At 41.5% G+C, this 23,422-nt stretch overlaps 1 protein-coding gene across 1 annotated transcript in view; it reads right to left on the reverse strand.

The window, feature by feature from the left end:
• Nucleotides 1-23,422, reverse strand: part of SEPTIN7 (septin 7) — a gene marked incomplete in the record, with an annotated part of 203,744 nt that overhangs the window by 142,147 nt on the left and 38,175 nt on the right. Inside the window, 1 exon segment of the mRNA XM_073630520.1 lies at nt 4,095-4,197. Coding sequence (XP_073486621.1) covers nt 4,095-4,197 — 103 coding nt within the window.

Genomic DNA, 23,422 nt, shown 5'->3' on the forward strand with positions numbered 1-23,422 from the left:
GTCCTGGAGCCCGTAGCCACCCGCTGAGCCTCTTTGCAGCCGCCCATTCAGTTCATGGCATGGCTGGGGGGCAGAGACTAGAGGTCAGTTGACTAGTGATGTGAAGTGGGAGAGGCTGGTGTCACTGCTGTGAGACACCACAGAGCTGGAGTCACAGTGACTAAAACAACCTGTGATTAGAGTTGCCATTAAAAGTCCCCACTAAAGTTCTCAGAACAGCCGATGACCTTGATCAAGGGCACCCAAGTTGACAGAACTCCCCCAGCACTGCCACTCATCCCATTCCCCCCCACCAAGGAGTAAAAATAGAGAATACATGGAAGGGAGAGGAAAAGAGGGAGGAACAAAGAAAAAGGGAGAGAAAAAATAAGAGAAGGAACAAAAAAAAAAGGACTAGAGAGGCATGAAGGAAAAAAAAACAAGAAATTAGGATAAGGAGAGATAAAAGGGAAAGAAGAGAGAACAAAAGAGAATGGTACATCCTAAAATGTACCATAAGGGGTTTAATACTGTAAGAGTGGAAGGGACTCGTGGAGCGCTAAATGTCCATGGGTTGGGGCACAAATTACTTGTCTTGCCTTGGGTGATGACAACCCACGCTACGAAAATAATTTTACTGTTAGGGGTCCCCACAACTTGGGAAATTTTACCAAGGGGTCACTGCACTATAAAGGTTGAGAACCACTGCATTAAAGGGAGAGCGCAAGAGTTATAAAAAAAAATAATAATAATAATTGTATGTTTACAACTACTTGCCACAAACATGTAGAAGTCTTACAGAGATGTCCACAAAAGTTCAATGTATTTTAGTACCGGTTCACACCAGTGCGCTCTGCGAGATCGCATGCGATTCGCACCGCAGTGCAAATCACATGCGATTTCAGCCATACAAATAGTATGGCTGAGATCGCATTCGGACTAAACTCGCACAGGACCCATTCTTTGGTCTGCAGCAGAATCGGATTGCGTGGGTATTCACACCCATGCGATCCGATTCATGTCTGAACTGTCATTGTGATTTGCAAGCTGAAATGGCGGTGTCATTAACATTGTATTGACACTCCCAGCAGTTCGCATATGGCAGTGTGAACTGCCGTGCGAGTCGGGTGTGATGCGGGAGCCGAGTGCAGGGTTCCCGCATCGCACAAGTGTGAACCGAGCCTTAAAGTGGATGTAAACCCAACATCAGCCTTTCTAAACTACTGCCATAGGGGTTATCTATAAGGATATACATGCCTCCTGCATGTATCTTTACCTGTCAAATGTCTCCCCTCTGTCTGTTATTAGACCCGAAAAACTGCAGATTCTGTGGGTGGGTCTGTTGTCTGGAGCTCGGTGGGTGGAGTCGTGATGTCAGTAGACTCCCCGCCCACCTCTACACTCCTTGTCAATATGCATGTTTTCCTGTGTATTTCTAACACTGAACTTCTGATGAACTTTTGCTATGATAACCACATGACTTCAGCATGCCAAATCATGCTGAGGTGTGGAACAGCCAATCCTTGCAGAGCTGCTGAAGAAAGGAGTGGGGTGGGAATTAAAAAATAATGCCTGTGTCTTAGGCTAGTGCAGGAGATGTAAATCACCTGTCACTCACAGCAAGGGGGGGATTTGACAAAGTTTTTCTCAGTGTGTCAATATTTTTCTCACTGAACAATAAAAGAGGATTGCTCAGAGCCGGATTAACTCTGTGTGGCAAGACTGGGCTCAAATGATAGGAAATCTTATACTCTACAGTAAAATAAAAAAAAAAAAAAAAAAAAAAAAAAAAAATTCGGGTTTACATCCACTTTAATCACTTCAATACCGACCCATAGTCAAATGACGGCCACAGATGGGATATCCCATCCTGGGTGTGCGTCATATGACGTCCTGGGGTTCCCGGCCGTCTAGGGGGCGCGCTCGCACGCCGCGTTGCTCGGGACCCGTGCGTGTGCCCGGCGGCCGCGATGTCCGCCGGGCACCCGCGATTGCCTGTTAACCGAGCAGGACCGTGGATCTGTGTGTGTGTAAACACACAGATCCACGTCCTGTCAGGTGAGAGGAGACTGATCTGTGTTCCCAGGAACACCGATCGGTCTCCTCCCCTTGTGAGTCCCCACCCCCTACAGTTAGAATCACTCCCCTAGGAAACACATTTAACCCCTCGTGTCCCCCTAGTGGTTAACCCCTTCCCTGCCTGTCACATTTATACAGTAATCAATGCAATTTTATAAGGACCTGCTGCAATGCTTTCTCTGAAGTCAGTAGGTACATGCCGTGCACACAATGAAACAAAGTGCTTTTTCTTTCATAAAAATAGAAATGCTTAAATTATGCTTTCAAAGAGTTGCCAACAAGCCAATACATATGAGTGAGAATACAAGCTCTTATGGAGCTTGTATAGATGCAGCACCCTCCTAGCGTAGTATGCTAGGTAAAATTTAGATTTTGTCTCCATTTGTCCTGGTCTGTGTTCAGGGTTTCAAAAGCTGGAAGTTTGATTGCTTCCCCCTGCCTCTGGAATAGGCTTTCACAGCTTAGGGTAGGAAATTCAAAAACATTAAGCTTGAATATTTATAGGGTTCCAGCCAATCCCTGGAGAGTAGTGTCCAGAAGGGGGCTGGAGTGATGATAGTCTGAGAAACTGGAAAGCAGGGTTCCCTCCTCCCCAGGGGGATCCAGAGCCCGAGGGGCCGCTACTTTTAGGCAGCCCATGGACAGTGCAGCTGTTCTGGAGGCCTGTGCTTCTAAGCTGAAGGCCTGGATGGACTTTGATAAAAACTGACTGCAGAACCTCGCCACAAGGGATCTGATCTGGAGAGGTGCTGTTTTACTCACTGGACCATGTCTGGAGGAAGCTGGAAGGTGCAAGCTGTCCTAAGGACTTGTGAGTAAAAACCCTAAACTGATCTGACTCTGGAGGGTTCTGGAAACTACACTGAGTACCACCAGCGCAAGATAGCCAGGTGCCAGAGACTTGCCTCATGGTCTCCAACTGTGAGCCTATAGACTGATCTCCATTTATATTTACCAAAAGGAGAAGATTGTCCTCTAACGGATTTTCCTAATCATTTTGGAGTATCTCATGCCCTAACCCCTCTCCTGTTAAAGTTTCCTAAAGCAATCTTAAAAAGAAAACCCCAAGACTGCTCTTTTGGAGTCGGAGTGATTGCCTGTTGCTTGGGTGACTGGCAGCCTCTACATTTTTTGTGGAAGAACTAGTTAATACCAGCAGCCTCTGTGGAGGTAGCACTACATATAGGTCAATCAGTAGACTGGCACGTTATGCCTACTGGTACACTTAAATTGCATAGAGTTTTATTAGCAGGTACATTTTAATGCAATAAGCACTTGTTAAAAATAGATGTTTACCTGACAACCAGAAAAATGATATTTGATAAATGGATTGATTTAATACACAGTGCTAGACAGGGCTTAGATTGAATGATCTTGTAGAAATAGACTGCAGTAAAGGAAAACCCATTGGCATTTCAATAGTAAGGGAAATTGGCAAAATTATATTATATTATATTAAAAAAAAAAAAAAAAAAAAAAAATCACTAGAGTTAGTAAAAACCAAAATTAAAGTTAGGAGCAGAACTTCAGCCAAAAATAAGATAAAAATGAACAGCCCATTAAAAAGATAAAATTTTAAACGCTGCTTTTTTACACTATTCACTTTGAACCTACAGCTTTCACCCAGTGTATTTCTTTCCCACCATAAGATGCTACCAGTTTGATGGCCAGCATCATTGAACCCATTTTCTCAGACCAGACAGTCCAAGAACCTCCCAGTGGCTGGACAGAGAAAGCAAAAGCATCAGTGAGGAACTCATTACTCTGCTACGTTGCCATCTCCTCCTATGAGCATGCTGCTTGTCAGCATATGATCTGACTGGCTCCTTCTGCTTCTTCCTCTCACACTCCAGCTCTGCTATACAATGTACTGCAAAAATTGGGATATTTGCACTGCTTGCATTTGCAAAATATATTCTGTGATGTATTATGGATTACGGAGCGGATTTAATTTGTGTCTATTTTATATTCCTACATAACACCACCAATAGGTAAAAATGAATCTTTCTTATACTATATTAAGCATGTGATCTCACCTACTACCATAAGCGTGAATTCAAATCCTCTCTTCACAGATTTCCTGTATACTTGATTTGGCAGATTGGCAAATCCCACATATCCTTCAAGGTTCTTCTGTTGCTGTAATCAGTACATACAGTAAACCATTAACACCAATGTTGCCAGCTAAGGTTATAGTAAAAATATAAATATTCAATACTTCGTATAAAATTTCTAAATGAATATAAATTCAAACTGATTTATTTAGCTGATAAACAGTAGTATTTGTGTACAGAACACTGAAGAGCAAAAATAAAGCTAGCACAAGCCAAAAAAAAAAAAAATTTCAAAGGTTTTGCTAAATTAAGCCTCATTTGCACTTGCGGTGTGGTAAAAACCACACAGTTGCGCAATGTTTTTACCATGCCCTAATTGCCCCAATGAAGACTGCAAAGGCAGTAGAGAGGGATGCACACATGAGAACCACAATGCTTTGCAGCATCACGGCACAGCAAAAAAATATCCAATCACTAAATGCAACCTATTCAATTAAAATGTGGTTGTGGCGCAGTGGTGCGGGCTTTCAAAGTGTTAAAACATATGGCAAGGAGGCAACATAACACCTCAATGCTTGTCAAATGCCCTCTGAAAAGTGGTCTACTGCAGATGGCAACACGTTTGAAACCAGCTCTTAGGGCCAGTTCACACCAGATGCAGTACCGTGCAATTTTGTGCGCTTTTTTTCTGCACAAAATGCATGCAAAGTGTTTTTCATGTATTCCAATGGCTCTAGTTCACATCATGCAGTCAGTTTCCAGTCAGTTTATGCACCGGAAACTGACCAGAAACTGACTTCATGATGTGAACTAGAGCCATTGGAATACATGGAAAACACCGTGCATGCATTTTTAGTGCAGAAAAATAGCGAACGGAACTGTGTCTGGTGTGAACTAGCACTTAAAGTCTTAGAATATTAAAACATACAAAATGGTGTGACACAAAATATTGCTCAGTGAATTAAGTACTGAATTCATGCTAGTCAAAATAATGGGCAGGCAACATTCTTCATTGGAGGGGATCAATAACAGCAGTCTTAAACTTTTCAAACCATTTCCTTTACTAACAGATGTGCCTGCTGGGCACACTCTAACCTGTATATAACATCAGCTGCATACAATATAGAGCGCTGTGATCCTGCAGCGGGACAGCATCTTTCCATCCCGCTCTAGGAACAAAATTGAGTCAGACAGAGCTGCGCCATCAGTCACTGGCTGTCTGGGGCGTATCCCCGTCAGAACACAATAGCTCAGCAGAGGAGATCTCTGTACTAACATCGGATTGTTGGTACAGGGTCTCCTCCCGAGCCCTTCAGTTATTTTTCAAAGGCTGATAGTGTGTACCAGGCTTAAGGATAATACCTACTTGTTGAGAGACGTTTCTTTTTTTTGCATGCATCACATTAGCTCAAGACATTTGGGTTGTATTACACCGATACATTAATATCAGCCTTCATGACACTTGCTGACACTGTCCTTCTGTGTCCCAACACTTGCCGAGGTATTTTGTTGACACAAAACTTTTTGCCACTGACAATGCTCAGTGCCTCTGCTCCTTTCCTGACATTGTCGGTATTGCTATCTGGTTGATGCTTTTGCTCACATACAGAAGCAAATGGTGTTACCACACAATTGTTCTGTACAACCAGATAGTGACTGGAACTACTCTCTCAATTTTCAGTGCATTCTGGGATACAGAAGCCTCCACTGTCTGTCCACCAAAGCCCAGCTAACACGTGATAAATGCTTCACTAACAAATGCTCTAGGTGCGGTTACAGATCATATGTGAAATCAAAGGAAGCGACTAACCAGCGTCAATGCCTCATGAAAGCAACATACTGCTTAACTTTTAACACAGGGCTACCGCTCCTGTCTCTTGTCAGCCATCTTCAGTCATTTCAATGATAATGCGCTAACTGCACCAAAAGCATTTATAAAGTGTTAGCTGGGCATTGGGGTAGAGGCAGTGGAGGTTCCTGTACCCCAGAATGCACTGGGCAATAATAGAGAACAAGGACAGAGAAGCTTCAGACACTTTTTTTAAACAGCAGCTCTGTGGTAGCATCATCTCCTTCTGTGAGCAGGCAAAAGCATCAGGCCAGCCAACAATACTACCAGTGCCAGGTAGGAGCAGAGGTATTGAACATTGCCAGTGCCAATGCTTTTTGCTTCAGCAAAGTTGAGCTGGACCAAGCCAAGTGTCAAAGAGATCAAAGTATGCAAACTCCATCCTGCAGAAAAATGTCTGCTATCACACCACAACCAAACCACACCTCAACGTAGATCATTTCCTCTACATCATTTCCCCCTTATGAACTGCCCACTAGAAAAGCAAACTTTCATGGGCATTTATCAAGCATTCTTGAAACTTTTTCAATGCTTTATAAACACGATAAAAAAAACACATCATAAACATTTCACAAATGCTTTATGAGCGTTAACAAGCACTGCTTCGTTCTTCATAATCAACACACCTGTGAACGAGCCCTTAAAGTTGTTTGACTTTTTTTCTGCCTCAAAATTGCCCCTGTTAGCCCATTGTCTACGTACACATAGGTGTTTACAGGCAGAAAAAAAAAAAAAAAAAAACTAGGACCAGTGCGCATTTAAGAAAGGAACGTTTTGCCGCAAAAAAAAAAAAAAAAAAGAAAAGCCCAAAATGCCTAATTGCGTGTAAAATGTGCTTAAGTGGTAGGCATGGTTAGCACTTGAACATTCATTCATTTCAATATCCAAAATAAAGTAATGTTCAGGTCAATGAAATGAACGAACGCCAAACCACTTGATGCACCTTACCGTGGCTTTAGGCATGTTTTTAATGCTGCTTTCACCTGCCAGGAGAAAGGCTTTTAGCTGAGGTGTGTATGAGGCCTAAGTCACGCTCTCTCAACCATTTTTTGCATATTCTCAAACAGTGCTGTAAATTAAATTTTAGATAACCTGAAGTCTAAAATGAGTTCCCCTATCACATCAGAAGCCCCCCGCATTAGGGTCTTCAGTCCCCTCCCCTCTTCCCTTTCACATCAGCAGCTGCAATTTTGACATTTTACATATGCATGTTAAAAAGCAGCATTTTTTTTGCTAGAACATTACTTAGAACCCCCATACCTTGTATATTTTATGAAAGCAAAGGCCCTGAAGAACAAAATGGTGGCTATTGTAATCTTTTCACGTTGCAAAAAATATTTGTGCAGCCATTTATCAAATGCAGATTTTCTGCAAAACAGACGGCTTTCACACTGAAAGCGCCGGCCGTTAGCGCTAAAGCGCCACTTGTTATAGTTGCGCTTTTCGGCCGCTAGTGGGGGTGCTTTTAACCCCCCAAGAAAAGGGTTAAATCTCCAGTTTTGTGGCGATTTCAAAGTGCTTTGAAAGCGCTACCCATACATTCCAATGGGCAGGGCGTTTTGGAAGCGCTAAATACAGCGCTCCCAACCCGCCCCAAAGATGCTGCTATTCAGAACGTCCAGCAAGCGCACCGCCCCAGTGTGAAAAGACACAGTGGAATGAATGAGAGGCGGATTTTAAGGCACTTAGCAGAGGGTGTTTTCAGTGCTAAAGTGCCTGAAAACCGCCCCAGTGTGAAAGGGGTCTAGCACTTGAATGAACTTTGGAGCACACAATCAAATATAATAACCATTTTTCTTACAAAATATACAAAAAGATGCTGTTGCATCGAGTAACAAGATACCAAACATTAAAGAAAAAATGCTGCGCTATCTCCAATACTTTGTCTACAAGTAATAACCAATATCTATAATCTGGTGTTCTACACGTTTTCAACACTCAAAATACTACTAACTAAATCATAAATAAAAACAGCATCCCCTATTAAAATAGTGACATAGATCAGTCCCAAGTAAGTGCTGCGAAGACATACAAAGTAGGAATATCTCCACCACAGTGCAGTGAAAGTGATGCGAAGGCTCCAAGTACACTGGCAAAAAATAAATACATCGCTGCTTCTACAGGAGTTTTGTGTTCTGCCTGTAGAAGCAGCTCAACGCTATCCTATGTGTCCATGCACATTAGGACAATTACAAGAATACTTTAAGCTCAACGTTTAGAGGCAGGAAAAAAAAAAAACCCCTTCTGGTTTGCGTTTGATTGGAGCTTTCTGGCAAAAAAAGAAAAAAAAAAAAAAAAACACATCTCGCTTAAACTATGTATAAAAAATGCGTTTTTTTTTTTTTTTAATTTTCTTTTTTTCCTTAATATATCTGCATTTGACAGAGCAGATGGCAATGGATTGGATCCTCCAATGTAAGCCTGTACTGTCCACTTCCTCTCTCTCTCTCTGTGTGCCGTGAAGCCATGCCGCGGCCATGCCCCTAGGCCTTTTGTTGGAGGACCCCTGATGTATGTGACCGTTTCACAAGTCACATACAACTTTGAGACTTAAATTGTAGGTTTTACTTGGTGCAACCTAATCTCATAAATGAGAGCAAAAATGGGTAATATATTACATTTATAAGGCCTAATTTTATATTTTTTACTGTAACTTTGCACGTGATAAACCATCGCGTGTGACATAAAAACAGAGCAAATAAGAGAAGTTTGTCATTAGAGCCAACATTTTATTATGGAAAAGATGTATTGAAAATACATGAGTGGTGCACACAGAATGAAATGGCAGTAAAATCATTTTACATTTCCAATGACAAAATCATTCAACATAAGAGATATCATGCACACATATATAAATCCAAGAGTACCGTAACAATGTGTGACAATAACAGGTAGAAACGAAAACATAAAAAAATAGCTCCAACCATAGCTGGGGTATGTCGAGAAACACTCTAAAGTAGATACATGAATATGATCCCATATGTTCCTCTCCAAGCAAGCATAGACAGACCTGTCATGGGGCACCTGTCTTATCACCAACTTCCATATTTCACTTTGTCATTGAAATTTCACATCTGTAGGAGCCTATATGGTATTAATCGGTGCAGGGCCAAACCAGGTGTATCCAGCCAGCTAGGCAAACAATAGGGTTTCCCAAGAGTGCGGTCGTATACACAAAAGATATGGTTTCGAGAACATCTGCCCAATAGAGAAACTGAGACGTTCACACTAGTGGCCTGCAGGAGGTCATTTTGTAGGGCTCTAGCAGTGCCCATCCTGTCCCTCCTTGCACAAAAGATACCAGTCCTGCTGATGGGTTAAAGAGGAAATATACTTCCTCTGCTAACATTTACCTATATATAATATTATAATACTATAATAAGGCTTACCTATAGGTAGTGTAAATATTTCCCTGAACGTGTACCGTTTAGGAGATATTTACATTACATGCAACCAGTGACATCACTGGTACATGTGCTCTGAAGGAACGACCACCGTTGCCGTGCCTTCTGAGCCTTGTGCCGTGAACGGCGGCTCAAGACGGGTGAAAATGGAAGCGGCTGCAGCGCTGTCATTGCAGTGCTAGAACAGCTTTGTTTTAAGTAAGATTCATATAATGTGCGATGCATACTAGCACATTAAGACTTTACCTTGCAGGAGGGAAAAAAAAAAAAAAATCTAGCGGTATACAACCGCTTTAAGGACCTTCTACGGCCCTGTCGAGCTCTTAAGAGTTTTCTCATCACAGTATTATTGGGACTACGAGAGGAATCTTTTTACACTATTTTGACATTATTATCATGTTTTTGTTAATATAAAATTTGTATATTTATGCAAGAATCATAGTATATTGGAGGTTAGGAATTTGTAATACTGTAAGCGCTGTAAAATTGATAACTAATAGAGTAACTGCCTGTCTCTTGGAATCTCCTCCATGCTCTTGAGACTGTGCTGGGAGACACAGCAAACCTTCTGGCAATGGTACAACATATTGATACGCCATCCTGCCTGTGCAACCTCTACAGGGGTCCAGGTATCGCTTCGTGCTGCCAGTGGGGACACTGACTCTAGGCAAATGCAAAACTAGTGAAAAACAGTCAGAAAAGATGACTATTTTCGGGTGTCTTTAAATTCAACCCTCTGTAGGTTGATCATTTTCATTTCCATCAAACAATGTTGTCATGCTTTCGTATCGAACACAATACCCAGTCCATATCAGTATAGAGATCCAGCATATCTTTTCCCATTGCGATCTGTGTTTTCAAAGTGTTCCTTTAATTTTTTTGAGCAGTGTACATTTCAAGATTTTTTTTTTTTTAAATCTTTAACTAGATTGAACAGTGTTTTGCTTTTTTTACATGCCATGAGTTCAGCTGTAAATTTCAACACCTATATGCCACAATTCATATTTTATCAACTGGAAAAAGAAAATTGAATGGATAAAAGAGCACTACTTACAGCTACTTTGTAAATAACCAATATCCAGCATTGAAAGATTCCAGGGATTTGCAGTATCGCAGATGTTCAATAAGATGTGGTAATCAATGTGAGCAGACATGTGGAAAGAAAGAAAGGGGGAAAAAAACAAAAAAACAAAAACAAAACAAGTTAGCTACACGTTCACTTAGAACAAAAAAACATTTTTTAAGCAGCAGTTCTAAGTAACTAAACAATAGCAATATCATATTTTTTTTAATTTAGCACTGTGAATGGATCATAGTGTAAAAATATAAGTCCATAATATTACAGTTGTCTGTGACAGGAAATTAAAGAAGATTTTGTCAACAAAAACATACAGCAGTTTTAATCCTTTCCTACTCTATCACAAACTAAAAAAGAAAAATTATTGGCAATATAAATAAATACTTTAAACTATTTTTTCTTTAATACAACTTTAAAAACACATCGAGCCAGCTTGTGACATATATATGTTGTACAAAATGAAGGGCAATTTTGATTTCAGAAAAACGGTGCCTTGCAATTATTTAAAAGAGATAGGAAACACATATACAACTGGACTTTACCGTTATATAAGGCTAACAATATTCTAACCGTAAAGATTTTTGCTGAAGGCAATAGCTAACCTTCAGAGACAAGGTTGGCAACACGATTTGTTGTGCACTACAGGAAATTATCTTGCCAAACATTCTGGAATTTAGCAGCTATTTGTTACATAAATAAATCTCTAATGATATTGATAAAATAAAGGACAACAAAGATCTGAGATGAATAAACGCCAATATCTTACAATCAGAAATTGACCCCCAAACCTCTAGAATTGCATTCTGTTTAGCTGCTGCAAAATAGAGTTATCGTGAGGACATGCACTACAGTGAACAGGCAGTTTTTTTTGTGTATCAGATCTTTACAGTGACTGTGGACAATCCAGAGATTAACCACTTCAGCCCCGGAAGATCTGGCTGCTCAATGACCAGGCCATTTTTTGCGATATGGCACTGCGTCGCTTTAACTGACAGTTGCGCGGTCGTGCGGCATTGTACCCAAACAAAATTGACATCCTTTTTTTCCCCACAAATAGAGCTTTCTTTCGGTGGTATTTGATCTCTTCCGTTTTTATTTTTTGCGCTATAAAAAAAAAAAAAAAAAAATTTTTTTTTCCTCAGTTTAGGCCGGTATATATTCTTGTACATATTTTTGGGGGAAAAAAAAAAAATAAAATCGCAATAAGCGTATATTGATTGGTTTGTGCAAAAGTTTTAGCGTCTACAAAATAGGGGATAGATTTATGGCATTTTTATTATTTATTTTTTTTATTAGTAATGGCAGCGATCTGCGATTTTATCAGGACTGCGATATTGCGGCAGACAAATTGGACACTTGACACATTTTTGGGACCATTGACAATACAGCGATCGGTGCTATAAATGCACTGATTACTGTATAAATGTCACTGGCAGGGAAGGGGTTAACACTAGGGGGCAATCAAGGTGTTAACTGTGTTCCCACTAAAGGGGGGATGGGACTTACTAGGGGAGATGACAGATCGCTGCTCATACACATAAGTCTCTTCTGACCTGAATCAGGATTTGTGTGTTTACACAAACAGATCCTGGTTCTCGCTCTGTCACGAGCGATCGCGGGTGCCCGGCGGTCATCGCGCCCACAGGGCACTCGCATCGGCTCCAGCGGGGCGCACCCCCTAGTGGCCACAATGGGAAGCAACGTAAGGCAACAGCAATTTGCCCAGCCGCGCCAACCTGCCGCAGTAAAACTACAGCAGCTAGTTGGGTAGTGGTTAAGAGTATTAAACACCTTAATGTTGTTCGAAGTAGCAATGTCTCCATGCTGCAGCTGAAACAGTTTGGTGTAAAGTTTGTTGTAAGAATTTTGATCCAATGCAAAAAAATACATTTTTGATTTACCAGTAAAATCTGATTCTTGGAGTACACTATAGCACACAGGATTTTTAGTCTTTTAACCAAGGGTACCTTCAAGGAACTGGTTTGCAGGCAAAAGAAAAATAAAAATAAATAGAAAGCTATAAAAAAATTGGAGGTAAATCCCCATATATAACCCACTAGTTTCAGCTAGCCTCAATTCTGTAGCCACTCAATAGGGGGATCATAACCAACAGAGGGAAGAGACCCGTGTTTTGTACTCAACATTGGATCTTCAGTCTTTAACCTTGGGACTTTAGATTGCAGTCCAACTGAGAAGTGGGCAACAAAGTAACAAATGTCTAAAGACTCACAAAAGAGAAATATGGCGTTTCCCTCCCCTCAAGTAGCATTGCTATGGGATATCCCATTAAGTAATTACTTAAGGCTCTGTGTCCCATGATGTACGATAAAGAAAATAGGATTTTTTAACAGCTTACCTGTAAAATCCTTTTCTTGGAGTACATCGTGGGACACAGCGCCTTAATGGGTTATAGGCCACCTTTGGGTGATAGACACTGGTATACCCAATACAGGAAGTTCACTCCCTACATAACCCCTCCTCCTTCCAAGATCACATCAGTTTTTGTAGCAAAGCAATATACTTAATTCCCAAAAGAGGGGAGGGACCTCTGTGTCCCATGATGTACTCCAAGAAAAGGATTTTACAGGTAAGCAGTTATAAAAATCCTATTTTCTTTATCGTACATCATGGGACACAGAGCCTTAAGTAATTACTTATTGGGATATCCCATAGCAATGCTACTTGAGGGGAGGGAGACGCAACCTGCAGGGTACCCCCCCGACTTGAGGACTTATACTGCTGCCTGCAGCACACTGCACCTGAAGGCGATCTCCTCATACCTCCTTACATCCACCTGATAACATTTTGTTAATGTATGCACTTAAGACCAAGTTGCGGCCTTCCAGATCTGAGCCAGGGACGCCTGGTTACGCACTGCCCAAGAAGCACTAACCGCCCTGGTAGAGTGCGCGCCTTAACTTAAAAAAGGGGGAATCTTACCCCTTAAATTATAAGTTTGAATTATAACCTGCCAAATCCACTTTGCGACAGTGGATTTGGACGCTGCCTGTCCTTTCTTAGAATAAATAAGACATCAGTCTTACGAATCTGAGCAGTTGTCTTTAAATAGATTTTCACTGCTCTCACCACATCAAGACAATGTAGTGACTTTTCTTCCCTGGAATGTGGTTTTGGGAAAAAAACGATGGCAGGACAATATCTTAGTTCAGGTGAAAACCTGAGACCACTTTTGGCAAAAAATCTGGACAAGGGCGTAACGTCACTCTGTCCTCATGAATAATCAAGTATGGCTCTTTACAAGAAAGAGCAGCCAATTCTGAAACCCTCCTTGCTGAGGTTATAGCAACCAAGAACACCAGCTTCCTTGTCAGAAGGACTAAGGGAATATGCTGTATCGGTTCAAATGGCTGTTTTTGTAACACTGACAAAACCAAGTTCAAGTCCCAAGGTGATTTAACTGGCGGATTAATGCATATCACCCCTTGCATAAAATCCCAGACCAAAGAATGCTTAGCAAGCGGTCATTGAAATAAGATCGATAAGGCTGAGACTTGGCCCTTAATAGTACCCAAGGCCAATTTCATCTCTACGCCTAATTGTAGAAAGGCAAGAACTCTGCCTATGATATATCTCCGAGGGTGCCAACCCTTGGATTCACACCAAGAAACATAAGCCCTCCAGACTCTATAATATATAGTTCTGGAAGCTGGCTTCCCTGCATCAATCAAAGTAGAGATAACTGACCCGGAAAGCCCACGTTTCTTCAGAATGTGGGTTTCAATAGCCAGGCCGTTAAATTTAGTGTTCATAAAAGTAGGATGGAATATCGGCCCCTGTGAGAGCAGGTCTGGCCTTAGTGGAAGGGACCATGGATCCTCCACTGCCATCTTTACAATTTCTGCATACCATGACCTCTGGGCCATTGCTGGTGCTACCAGAATTACCGGCTTTCTTTCCAGCTTGATCCTGCAAAGAAGTCGTGGCAGCAACTGAATAGGGGGAATGCATAGATCAGTGAGAACTGATCCCACGGGGTCACCAACGCAACTGTTCCGCATGCGAGTGGATCCCTTGTCCTGGACACAAAGTTGACCAACTTTATGTTGAATCTGGACGCTAGAAGATTTACGTCCAGAGTCCCCCATCTTTGGTAAACAACCTAAAAAATGTTGGGGTGAAGAGACCATTCCCCCGGGAATAACTGTTGGCGACTCAAGTAGTTAGCCTGCCAATTCATTACTCCCAGAATGAAGACTGCCGATAGGCACGCAACATTCCTTTCTGCCCAAGTTAGAATATGGTTCACCTCTCTCTGTGCTGAGAGACTCTTGGTGCCTCCTTGGTGATTAATATAGGCCACAGCTGTGGCACTGTTGGATTGGATCCTAACAGGACAATCCCTCAACCTGGAAGTCCAGGCCTTCAGAGCCAGACGCACTGCCCAAATCTTTAGGATGTTGATGGGCAAGGCTCTCTCGGTTCTTGATCACTGTCCCTGGACAGTCATCTTCTCTAATACTGCTCCCCAGCCGAAAAGGCTGGCATCTGTTACTACTTTCCAGATAATTGGTCTGAAGGATTTTCCTTTCAGCAGATTCTGGGTTAGTAACCACCAACTGAGGCTTTGGGACACCCTTGGGGACAGCCACATTGGCAAGTCCAAAGCTTGGATCGTTTTGTTCCAAGCAGACAGGATACTGTTTTGCAACAGTCTCGAATGGAACTGGGCATAAGGGACTGCTTCGAACTATCTTTCCCAACAACCTCATGCAAAGGCGAATGGAGGGACCTCCTTTCGACCTGACCATCCACACCAGCTCCCGTATGGAGTTGATTTTTGCCGGAGGCAAGAACACCTTTTTCTGGGCTGTGTCTATGATCAGGCCCAAATACTCCAGCTTTTTTAGCAGTTTTAAGGAAGACTTCTCTAGGTTGTAATGCATACAATTTGTTCCAAGCGAGCCACCGACTGGTCTATTAGCAATAGATCGTCTAGGTACTCCAAGACTGTTATGCCCTGTGCCCTTAACATGGCTAAAGGTGGGGCCAGCACATTTGTGAACACCCAGGGTGCTGTAACTAGCCCGAAGGGCAAGGCTACAAACTGAAAGTGCTGCTGTTCTACTTCGAATCGCAGAAACCTTTGGTGAGCGGGAAATATAGGGACATGCAGATATGCATCCCAGATGTCGATGGACATCAGAAGTTCTCTTCCTTGTAGGATAGAAACCACTAACCTGATCGACTCCATGCGAAAGGAGCGGATCTTCAGGAACCGATTTAGATTCCTTATATCTAGAATGGGTCTGACATCACCATTTGGGTTGGTACCGTAAAAAGGTTTGAATAAAACCCCAAACCTTGCTCTTCTGTGGGGATCTGTATGATCACCCCCTGAGCCAGTAATCGGTCTAATGCTTGAAACAGAGATTGCTTTTTCCCCTGGATCTTTGGGAACGTATTATCTCAGAAAACGAGATGGGGGAAACTCACGAAATTCTAGTTTGTATTCTAGAGACATCGTGGCAATAACCCATCTGTCCTGAATTTCCTTTTGCCAGACTTATGATTATTGCAGAAGTCTTCCTCCCACTCTGAGGGGGGGTACGCCTTTTCATGATGAGGCTTTAGTATTCTGCTTTGCAGATTTCTGGCCCCAGGTCTTCCTTTGAGCCTGGGCTTGACCCTGAGGTTTCCCTCTAGAGTCTGAAGGCGGAGGCCGTCGCCACTGCCTAGAGGCAGATGCCACTGGCGCAGGAGAAAAAAAAAATCAGTTTGAATGAAGGACGTTTATACTTTCTTTTGAACCCAAGGAAGAAACCGAACTTTTAGCTGGCTCTGTTAGGGGTAGCATGAAAGCCAAATGAACCATCTCCGTAAGAGTTTGTACCAGCAATCTCAGATTGCGAAGTTGAAAAAAGGAATGACGTCAGTCAGGGGCAGCAAGCGGGAAAAGCCAGCGCGGCTTACTCCGGCGGCTTTTGGCTCCGTTCGGTCGCGGAGGCGGGGCATAACGTCATCCAAACATCGATTACTCCGGTCATAACATCGATGCCGCATCGTGTATGGTCGAATCGCGATGCATCGATGTTACGATTAATTTCAACAGCCCTAACAACAAGGCTTACCTGTAGGTACCTTGAATATCTATTTTTTTCCCGAGGTTTGCAAGTTAAAATCTCTTTAATAAATGGGTCAAGAAAGGCTCAACAGACTCAGAGTGCAGGCTGTAGTACCTTACGCTCAAAACTGGAATCACAGGAGGCCTGAATATTCACCTTGCAAAAATCAAATGAACGGAAGAACAAGAGGCAGCCTTGCAAATCTGAGAAACAGAAGCATTATGCTGAAAAGCCCTTGAAGCACTAGCGGTGCTGGTAGTGTGCCTTCATAGGGAAGGAACCCTATTCTTTAACCACTTGCCGACCGCCGCGCGCCGATGTACGGCCAAAGTTTGGCGGCGGATATCGTTATGGCAGCAGCTAGCTGCCATAACCCCCGGTATCCCCGTTTTCGTGCGGCGGATTCGCCGCAAGATCACTTTTATCGGTGGCAGGAGAGGCCCCCCCTCTCCCACCACGATCCGGTGCCCTCCGCCGCTTACCGGAGCCATCGATAGCGGCGGAGGCAATCGCGTCTGTCTCCTTGCTCGCCCACTCGTCTCCATGACACTGCAGGGCGGAAGCAACATCAAAACGTCACTTCCGCCCATACGTCTTAAAGGCACATTTTTTTCAATGTCATTTTTTTAAATGACTTTTTTTTTATTGCATTTTAGTGTAAATATGAGATCTGAGGTCTTTTTGACCCCAGATCTCATATTTAAGAGCTCCTGTCATGCTTTTTTCTATTACAAGGGATGTTTACATTCCTTGTAATAGGAATAAAAGTAACACAATTTTTATTTTATTTTTTAAACAGTGTAAAAATAAATAAAATCATGTAAAATAAATAAATTTAAAAAAAAAAAAAAAAACCCCACCCGACGAGCTCGCGCGCAGAAGCGAACGCATAGGTGAGTAGCGCCCGCATATGAAAACAGTGGTCAAACCACACATGTGAGGTATCGCCGCAATCGTTTGAGCAAGAGCAATAATTCTAGCCCTAGACCTCCTCTGTAACGCAAAACATGCAACCTGTAGAATTTTTTAAACATTGCCTATGGAGATTTTTGAGCGTAAAAGTTTGACGCCATTCCACGAGCGGGCGCAATTTTGAAGCGTGACATGTTGGGTATCAATTTACTCAGCGTAACATTATCTTTCACAATTAAAAAAAAAAAAATTGGGCTAATTTTACTGCTGTCTTTTTTTTTTATTCAAAAAAGTGAATTTTTTCCAAAATAAGCGCGCTTGTAAGACCGCTGCGCAAATACGGTGTGAAAAAAGGTATTGCAATGACTGCCATTTTATTCTCTAGGGCGTTAGAAAAAAAAGACAATATATAATGTATGGGGGTTCCAAGTAATTTTCTAGCAAAAAAACCTGTTTTAAACATGTAAACACCTAAATTCCAAAACGAGGCTGGTCCTTAAGTGGCTAGGTCAGCTTTTCTCAAATGGGGTGTCGTCTAAGTTCGTTAAGGGTGCTGCAGCATCCTGTTTGAGAAAGACTTCTCTATATGGCCAAGCAGAGTGGGAGCCGACAGTAACATGCAGAGCCGTGGATGAGGGAGGCTTTTTCCCGAGTCCTGACCTGCTCTGCCTCCCCCTACAGTATACAGTACAATACTAAAACAGGTCATCCAACAGTGCGGGTGCAGGTAAAGTAAATCTGAATTAGAAAAAAAAAAAAAAAAAAAAAAAAAAGCTATATTGTATGTATCTATGTATGTATGTCTACGTCTGTAAAGTGTGAATGTAAGCATTTCAATTTTAATCCTGACCTACAATCAGAACTGCTTTTCTAAGCTAAAGGGACTGCTTTTTTAGAGCTCATTCACAATGGCCTCTTCTCTGAAAAGCGATCCATGCTTGAAACACTTCTCAGGAGGCATTTAACAGGCAGTAAGGAGGTAATATGTCGCCTCCTCACCGACAAGCTTAAACCCTTAAATGCAACGCCACTGTGCAACAACAGTGTGCACGGTTGTGTGGTGGTTGCAGTGCAGCTCTATTCACCTGACAGGAGGGTATAATTCCTGGTGTAAAGCAAAGCACTGTGGCCACAGCATGCATACGACCCAAGCCACTGCCTCTGCAGCTAGAGGGGGAGCAGTTGGGGACTGGTAAAACCACAGGTCAACTGCTTGGTTTTACCATTCCCTGAGCCTTTAGGACCCATCCAAACCAGAAATTGTACGTCTACTGCGTGTTTTTTCGTGTGCATTTGCATACAGTTCGTATGCATTTTTATGCACGTTTACAAGCAACTGATGCGCATTTACATGCAGCGGACAAGCGTTTTTCCATCTGTATCTGTCATGTGAGGTCACTTCCTTCTTTCTTTGGGCTTTTATGTGCACTGTGATGCGTTGGCGTTTTTGTGTGCATTTACATGCATTTTTGCAACATGCTATACTCTTTCGCTGCACTGTGATGGTGTGTACTATGCCCATAGGATAACCTTGGATTTTGGACTCTATGAAGTTAAAACACATTAAAATGGGTGTGAATGGGCCCTTAGACTGGGGTGCCTTGTGACTGAAAATACTTTAAAAAAGACTTAATGAATGAAAAAGTTTGAGAAATACTGCTTTAGGTATATCTGCAGTTTACTGATCCAAGGCAGGGGTCTCCAAACTTTCAAAACACAGGGCCAGTTTACTGCCCTTCAAACTTTATGGGGGGCTGGACTGTGGCTAGTGGGAGTAAACAATGCCATAAGCTTGGTCATCAGTGGGATTAAAAAAAATTAAAAAATACAATTTTAATAGTGACCCATCTCTGGTGTCAGTGAAGGAATCGTGCCCTGAAGGCCAAATAAAAGCAAGCAAAGGGCCACCTCTGGCCTGCAGTTTGGAGCAAGATTAGGAAATGTCAATGTCTTTTCTCCAGAGGGCTTGCTGAAGAGGAAACTGTACCCAAGGACACACAATGCAAGCATTTTACTTATACGTCATTCATTCTTTGGACTTGTTATTCCTCCTATACTCCTGCTGTCATTGGGAGGATGCTCCAATATGAGGAAACCCCACTCCTGACACCTTCATGCCAAGACAGTGTGAAAAACAAGGATTGGTAATTCAGTAATGGGGAAAGATAGACTACAAATAGCCTACAGGCAATGCTGGCGACTAGTCTTTTACCCTCTGATTGCTGTTTTTGGGCAGAGCAGGTCTTTAAATCTACAACACAGTCAACATAAATTGTATGGGGGCTGCATTGGAAAACAATAGGGTTCACATAGTTTAGCACTACAGGAAGTTTTTTTTTTCTGATATAAGACACCATTTATAGTAACCTTTTGCTCCATGTATAATATATTCAAGAGATGAGGTCATAGAAGTGAAACAGGAAGCCTGCATTGGTTTGTTCAACCCAGCACTGTGAAATGTGACTGCAGATAAAAAGTATTAAGGACAGATACACACAGAAAAACATTTGCCTTTCATGTTTCGTTGTTTAAGGTAGCCTGCCAAGCGTACTCTACAGTAATATTTACTGTCACGTGTCACACCAATTAACGGTCCAAGGGTATCAAGCTTTAAAAGAAGTTGATGACTTGGAAAAAAAGCCAATTTTATGCAAAATCTTCTGACAATCAGGCATCTAAACTGTTTCTATGTTGATTTTGAAGTGTGCTTATTAAACAATGTACTGCATTGTTTGATGAAATGCATTCTGCATAACATGGAAGACACAAAAAGGGTTACAGATGACCTAAAGAAAAAATAAATCAGTGAATTCTACTGATCTGCATGAAACCACTTGGGAGGAAGAAGTACTAAAAACACCGGGTACCACTGCCCAAAATTGCATTCTGCTTATCTTTAATTTAAAAAAAAAAAAAAAAAAAAAAAGAAATAAAGTTAAATTAGCTATACTTCTAAATGTGCATACAAGGGGAAAAAAAAATAAAATATATATATATACACACACACACACATACATGTACATACACAAATATATATATATATATATATATTTTTTTTTATTATAGTATATGTTACAGATATACATACAAACAGGTCACCATTTTTCTAGGTAAAGATATCACCACATGTCGGATGGATGTGCAATCTATACATACAAAGAATCCAAAATAAATACGTTCTGAAATTAAAGTTGTGTGTAATAAAATGGAATGACTCAGGGAAAAAAAGTATTAAAAACAAATAAAAGGGAGAAGTAAAAAGTCATGGAAAGCCAAGACACCAGCTGAAATCTATCAGTAATTAGAAAGCAACCATGCCCCTTGTCTGTACAAATTAATATCAACTGGTTCATTCTTAACTGATGGCTTATAAAAAGAAGTCTCATTCCCAAAGTGTTACACAAGAAACCTCTCATAATGGGTAAAAGCAAAGAGCTCTCTCAAGATCTTTGCAGCCTTAGACCTCTTTCACACTGGGGCGTTTTCACAAGCTTTTTTTTTAATGCTAAAGCACCTGAAAAACTCCCCAGTGTGAAAGGGGTCTCAGTGTGAAAGCATTTGGGCTTTCACATTGGGATTGGAGATGAGGCTTCTTTCAGGCATTTTTTTTAACGCTAAAGTGCCTGAAAAACGCCGAGTGTGAAAGGGGTCTTATTGTTGCAAAACATACTAATGGCATTGGTTACAGAAGGATTTCTAAACTTCTAGATGTTCCAGTGAGCACTGTTGGGGCCATAATCAGGAAGTGGCAAGAACATAATTTCACAATAAACCGGCCATGACCAGGTGCTCCTTGCAAGATTTCTGACAGAGTGAAAAGAATTATCAGAAGAGTTGTCAAAGAGCCAAGGACCACTTGTGGAAATCTTCAGAAAGACCTGGAATTAGCAAATTTTATTTTTTTTTTTAAAAACAAGTACTGCACTCAACCATGGCCTGTATACACGCTCACCACGCAAGACTCCAATTCTGTAGAAAAAGCATGTTGAAGCTCGTTTAAGCCCACGTTCACATTGGGGTGATTTGACACGTCTGCACTGCACATCACCCCAAAAACATCATACCAATAGTGAAGTTTGGAGGTGGGATCATCATGGTGTGTGGCTGTTTTTCAGCACACAGTACTGGCAAACTTCATATCACTGAAGAAAGGATGAATGGAAAAAACGTACCAAAACATTCTTGATAAAAATCTGCTGCCATCTACCAGGATGATGAAGACGAAACTATGGTAGACAATGATCCCAAACACAAAGCCAAGGAAACTCTCAGTGGATCCCATGGGTTGTTACTGACATGCGATGAACATTTCAGGTCAATAGAACCTTTAGAAAATATATTTACCAAGAAAAATGGTGACACGTTCAATACTTATTTTACCCGCTGTATAGTGTATATATACACAGTGGATATAAAAAGTCCACACACCCCTGTTAAAATGTCAGGTTTCTCTGATGTAAAAAAAAAAAAAAAAAAAAGACAAAGATGAATAATTTCAGGATTTTTTCCACCTTTAATGTTACCTATAAACTGTACAACTCTGTTGAACAACAAACTGAAATATTTTAGGTGGAGGGAAGTAAAACTAAAAAAAAACTAAAATATGGTTGCATAAGTGTGCACACCCTTAAACTAATTCTTTGTTGAAGCACCTTTTGATTTTATTACAGCACTCAGTCTTTTGGGTATGGGTCTATCAGCATGGCCCATCTTGACTTGGCAATATTTGCCTGCTCTTCTTTGCAAAAACACTCCAAATCTGTCAGATTGCGAGGGCATCTACTGTGCACAGCCATCTTCAGATCACCCCACAGCTTTTCAATCAGATTCAGGTCTGGGCTCTGGCTGGGCCATGCCAAAACTTTAATCTTCTTCTGGTGAAGCCATTCCTTTGTTGATTTGATGTATGCTTTGGGTCGTTATGCTGAAAGATGAAGTTCCTCTTCTTCAGGCTTCTGCTAGAAAGCTGAACATGGTTTTGTGGCAATATTGACTGGTATTGGGAACTGTTTATCATTCCCTCTACCTTGACTAAGGCCCCTGTTCCAGCTGAAGAAAAATATCCCCAACGCATGATGCTGCCACCACTATGCTTCACTGTGGGTATGGGGTTCCTTTAGTGATGTGCAGTGTTTTTGCGCCAAACATATTTTTTGGAATTATGGCCAAAAAGTTCAACCTAGGTTTCACCAGACAAGAACATTTTCCCACATGCTTTTGGGAGACTTCAGATGTGTTTTTTTTGCAAACTTTAGCAGGGCTTGGATGTTTTTTTTCATAAGAAAAGGCTTCCGTCTGGCCACTCAACCCCATAGCCCAGACATACAGTATTAACCACTTAAGGACTAGCTTTGTTTTGGATTTTAGGTGTTTTACATGTTTAAAACAGGTTTTTTGCTAGAAAATTACTTAGAACTCCCAAACATTATATATTGTTTTTTTTTCTAACACCCTAGAGAATAAAATGGTGGTCATTGCAATACTTTTTTTTTTTGCACCGTATTTGCGCAGCAGTCTTATAAGCGCACTTTTTTGGGAAAAAAATTCACTTTTTTGAATAAAAAAAACAAGACAACAGTAAAGTTAGCCCAATTTTTTCTCATATTGTGAAATATGTTAAGCCAAGTAAATTGATACCCAACATGTCACGCTTCAAAAATGCGCCCGCTCGTGGAATGGCGTCAAACTTTTACCCTTAAAAATCTCCATAGGCGACGTTTTAAAAAATTCTACAGGTTGCATGTAAACATCCCTTGTAATAGAAAAAAAGCATGACAGGTTCTCTTAAATATGAGATCTGGGGTCAAAAAGTCCTCAGATCTCATATTTGAAAAAAAAAAAAAAAAATATGCCTTTAAGACATATGGGCAGAGCTGACATCATGAAGTCGCTTCCGCCCTCCTATGGTATGGAGACGGGTGGCGGCCATCTTAGCCTCACTCGTCTCCATACCTCAGCAGTGAGAGGTCCTGATCTCCGCCGCT

The sequence above is a fragment of the Aquarana catesbeiana genome, linkage group LG05 (genome assembly GCF_042186555.1).
Source record: "Aquarana catesbeiana isolate 2022-GZ linkage group LG05, ASM4218655v1, whole genome shotgun sequence".
Lineage (NCBI taxonomy): Eukaryota > Metazoa > Chordata > Amphibia > Anura > Ranidae > Aquarana > Aquarana catesbeiana.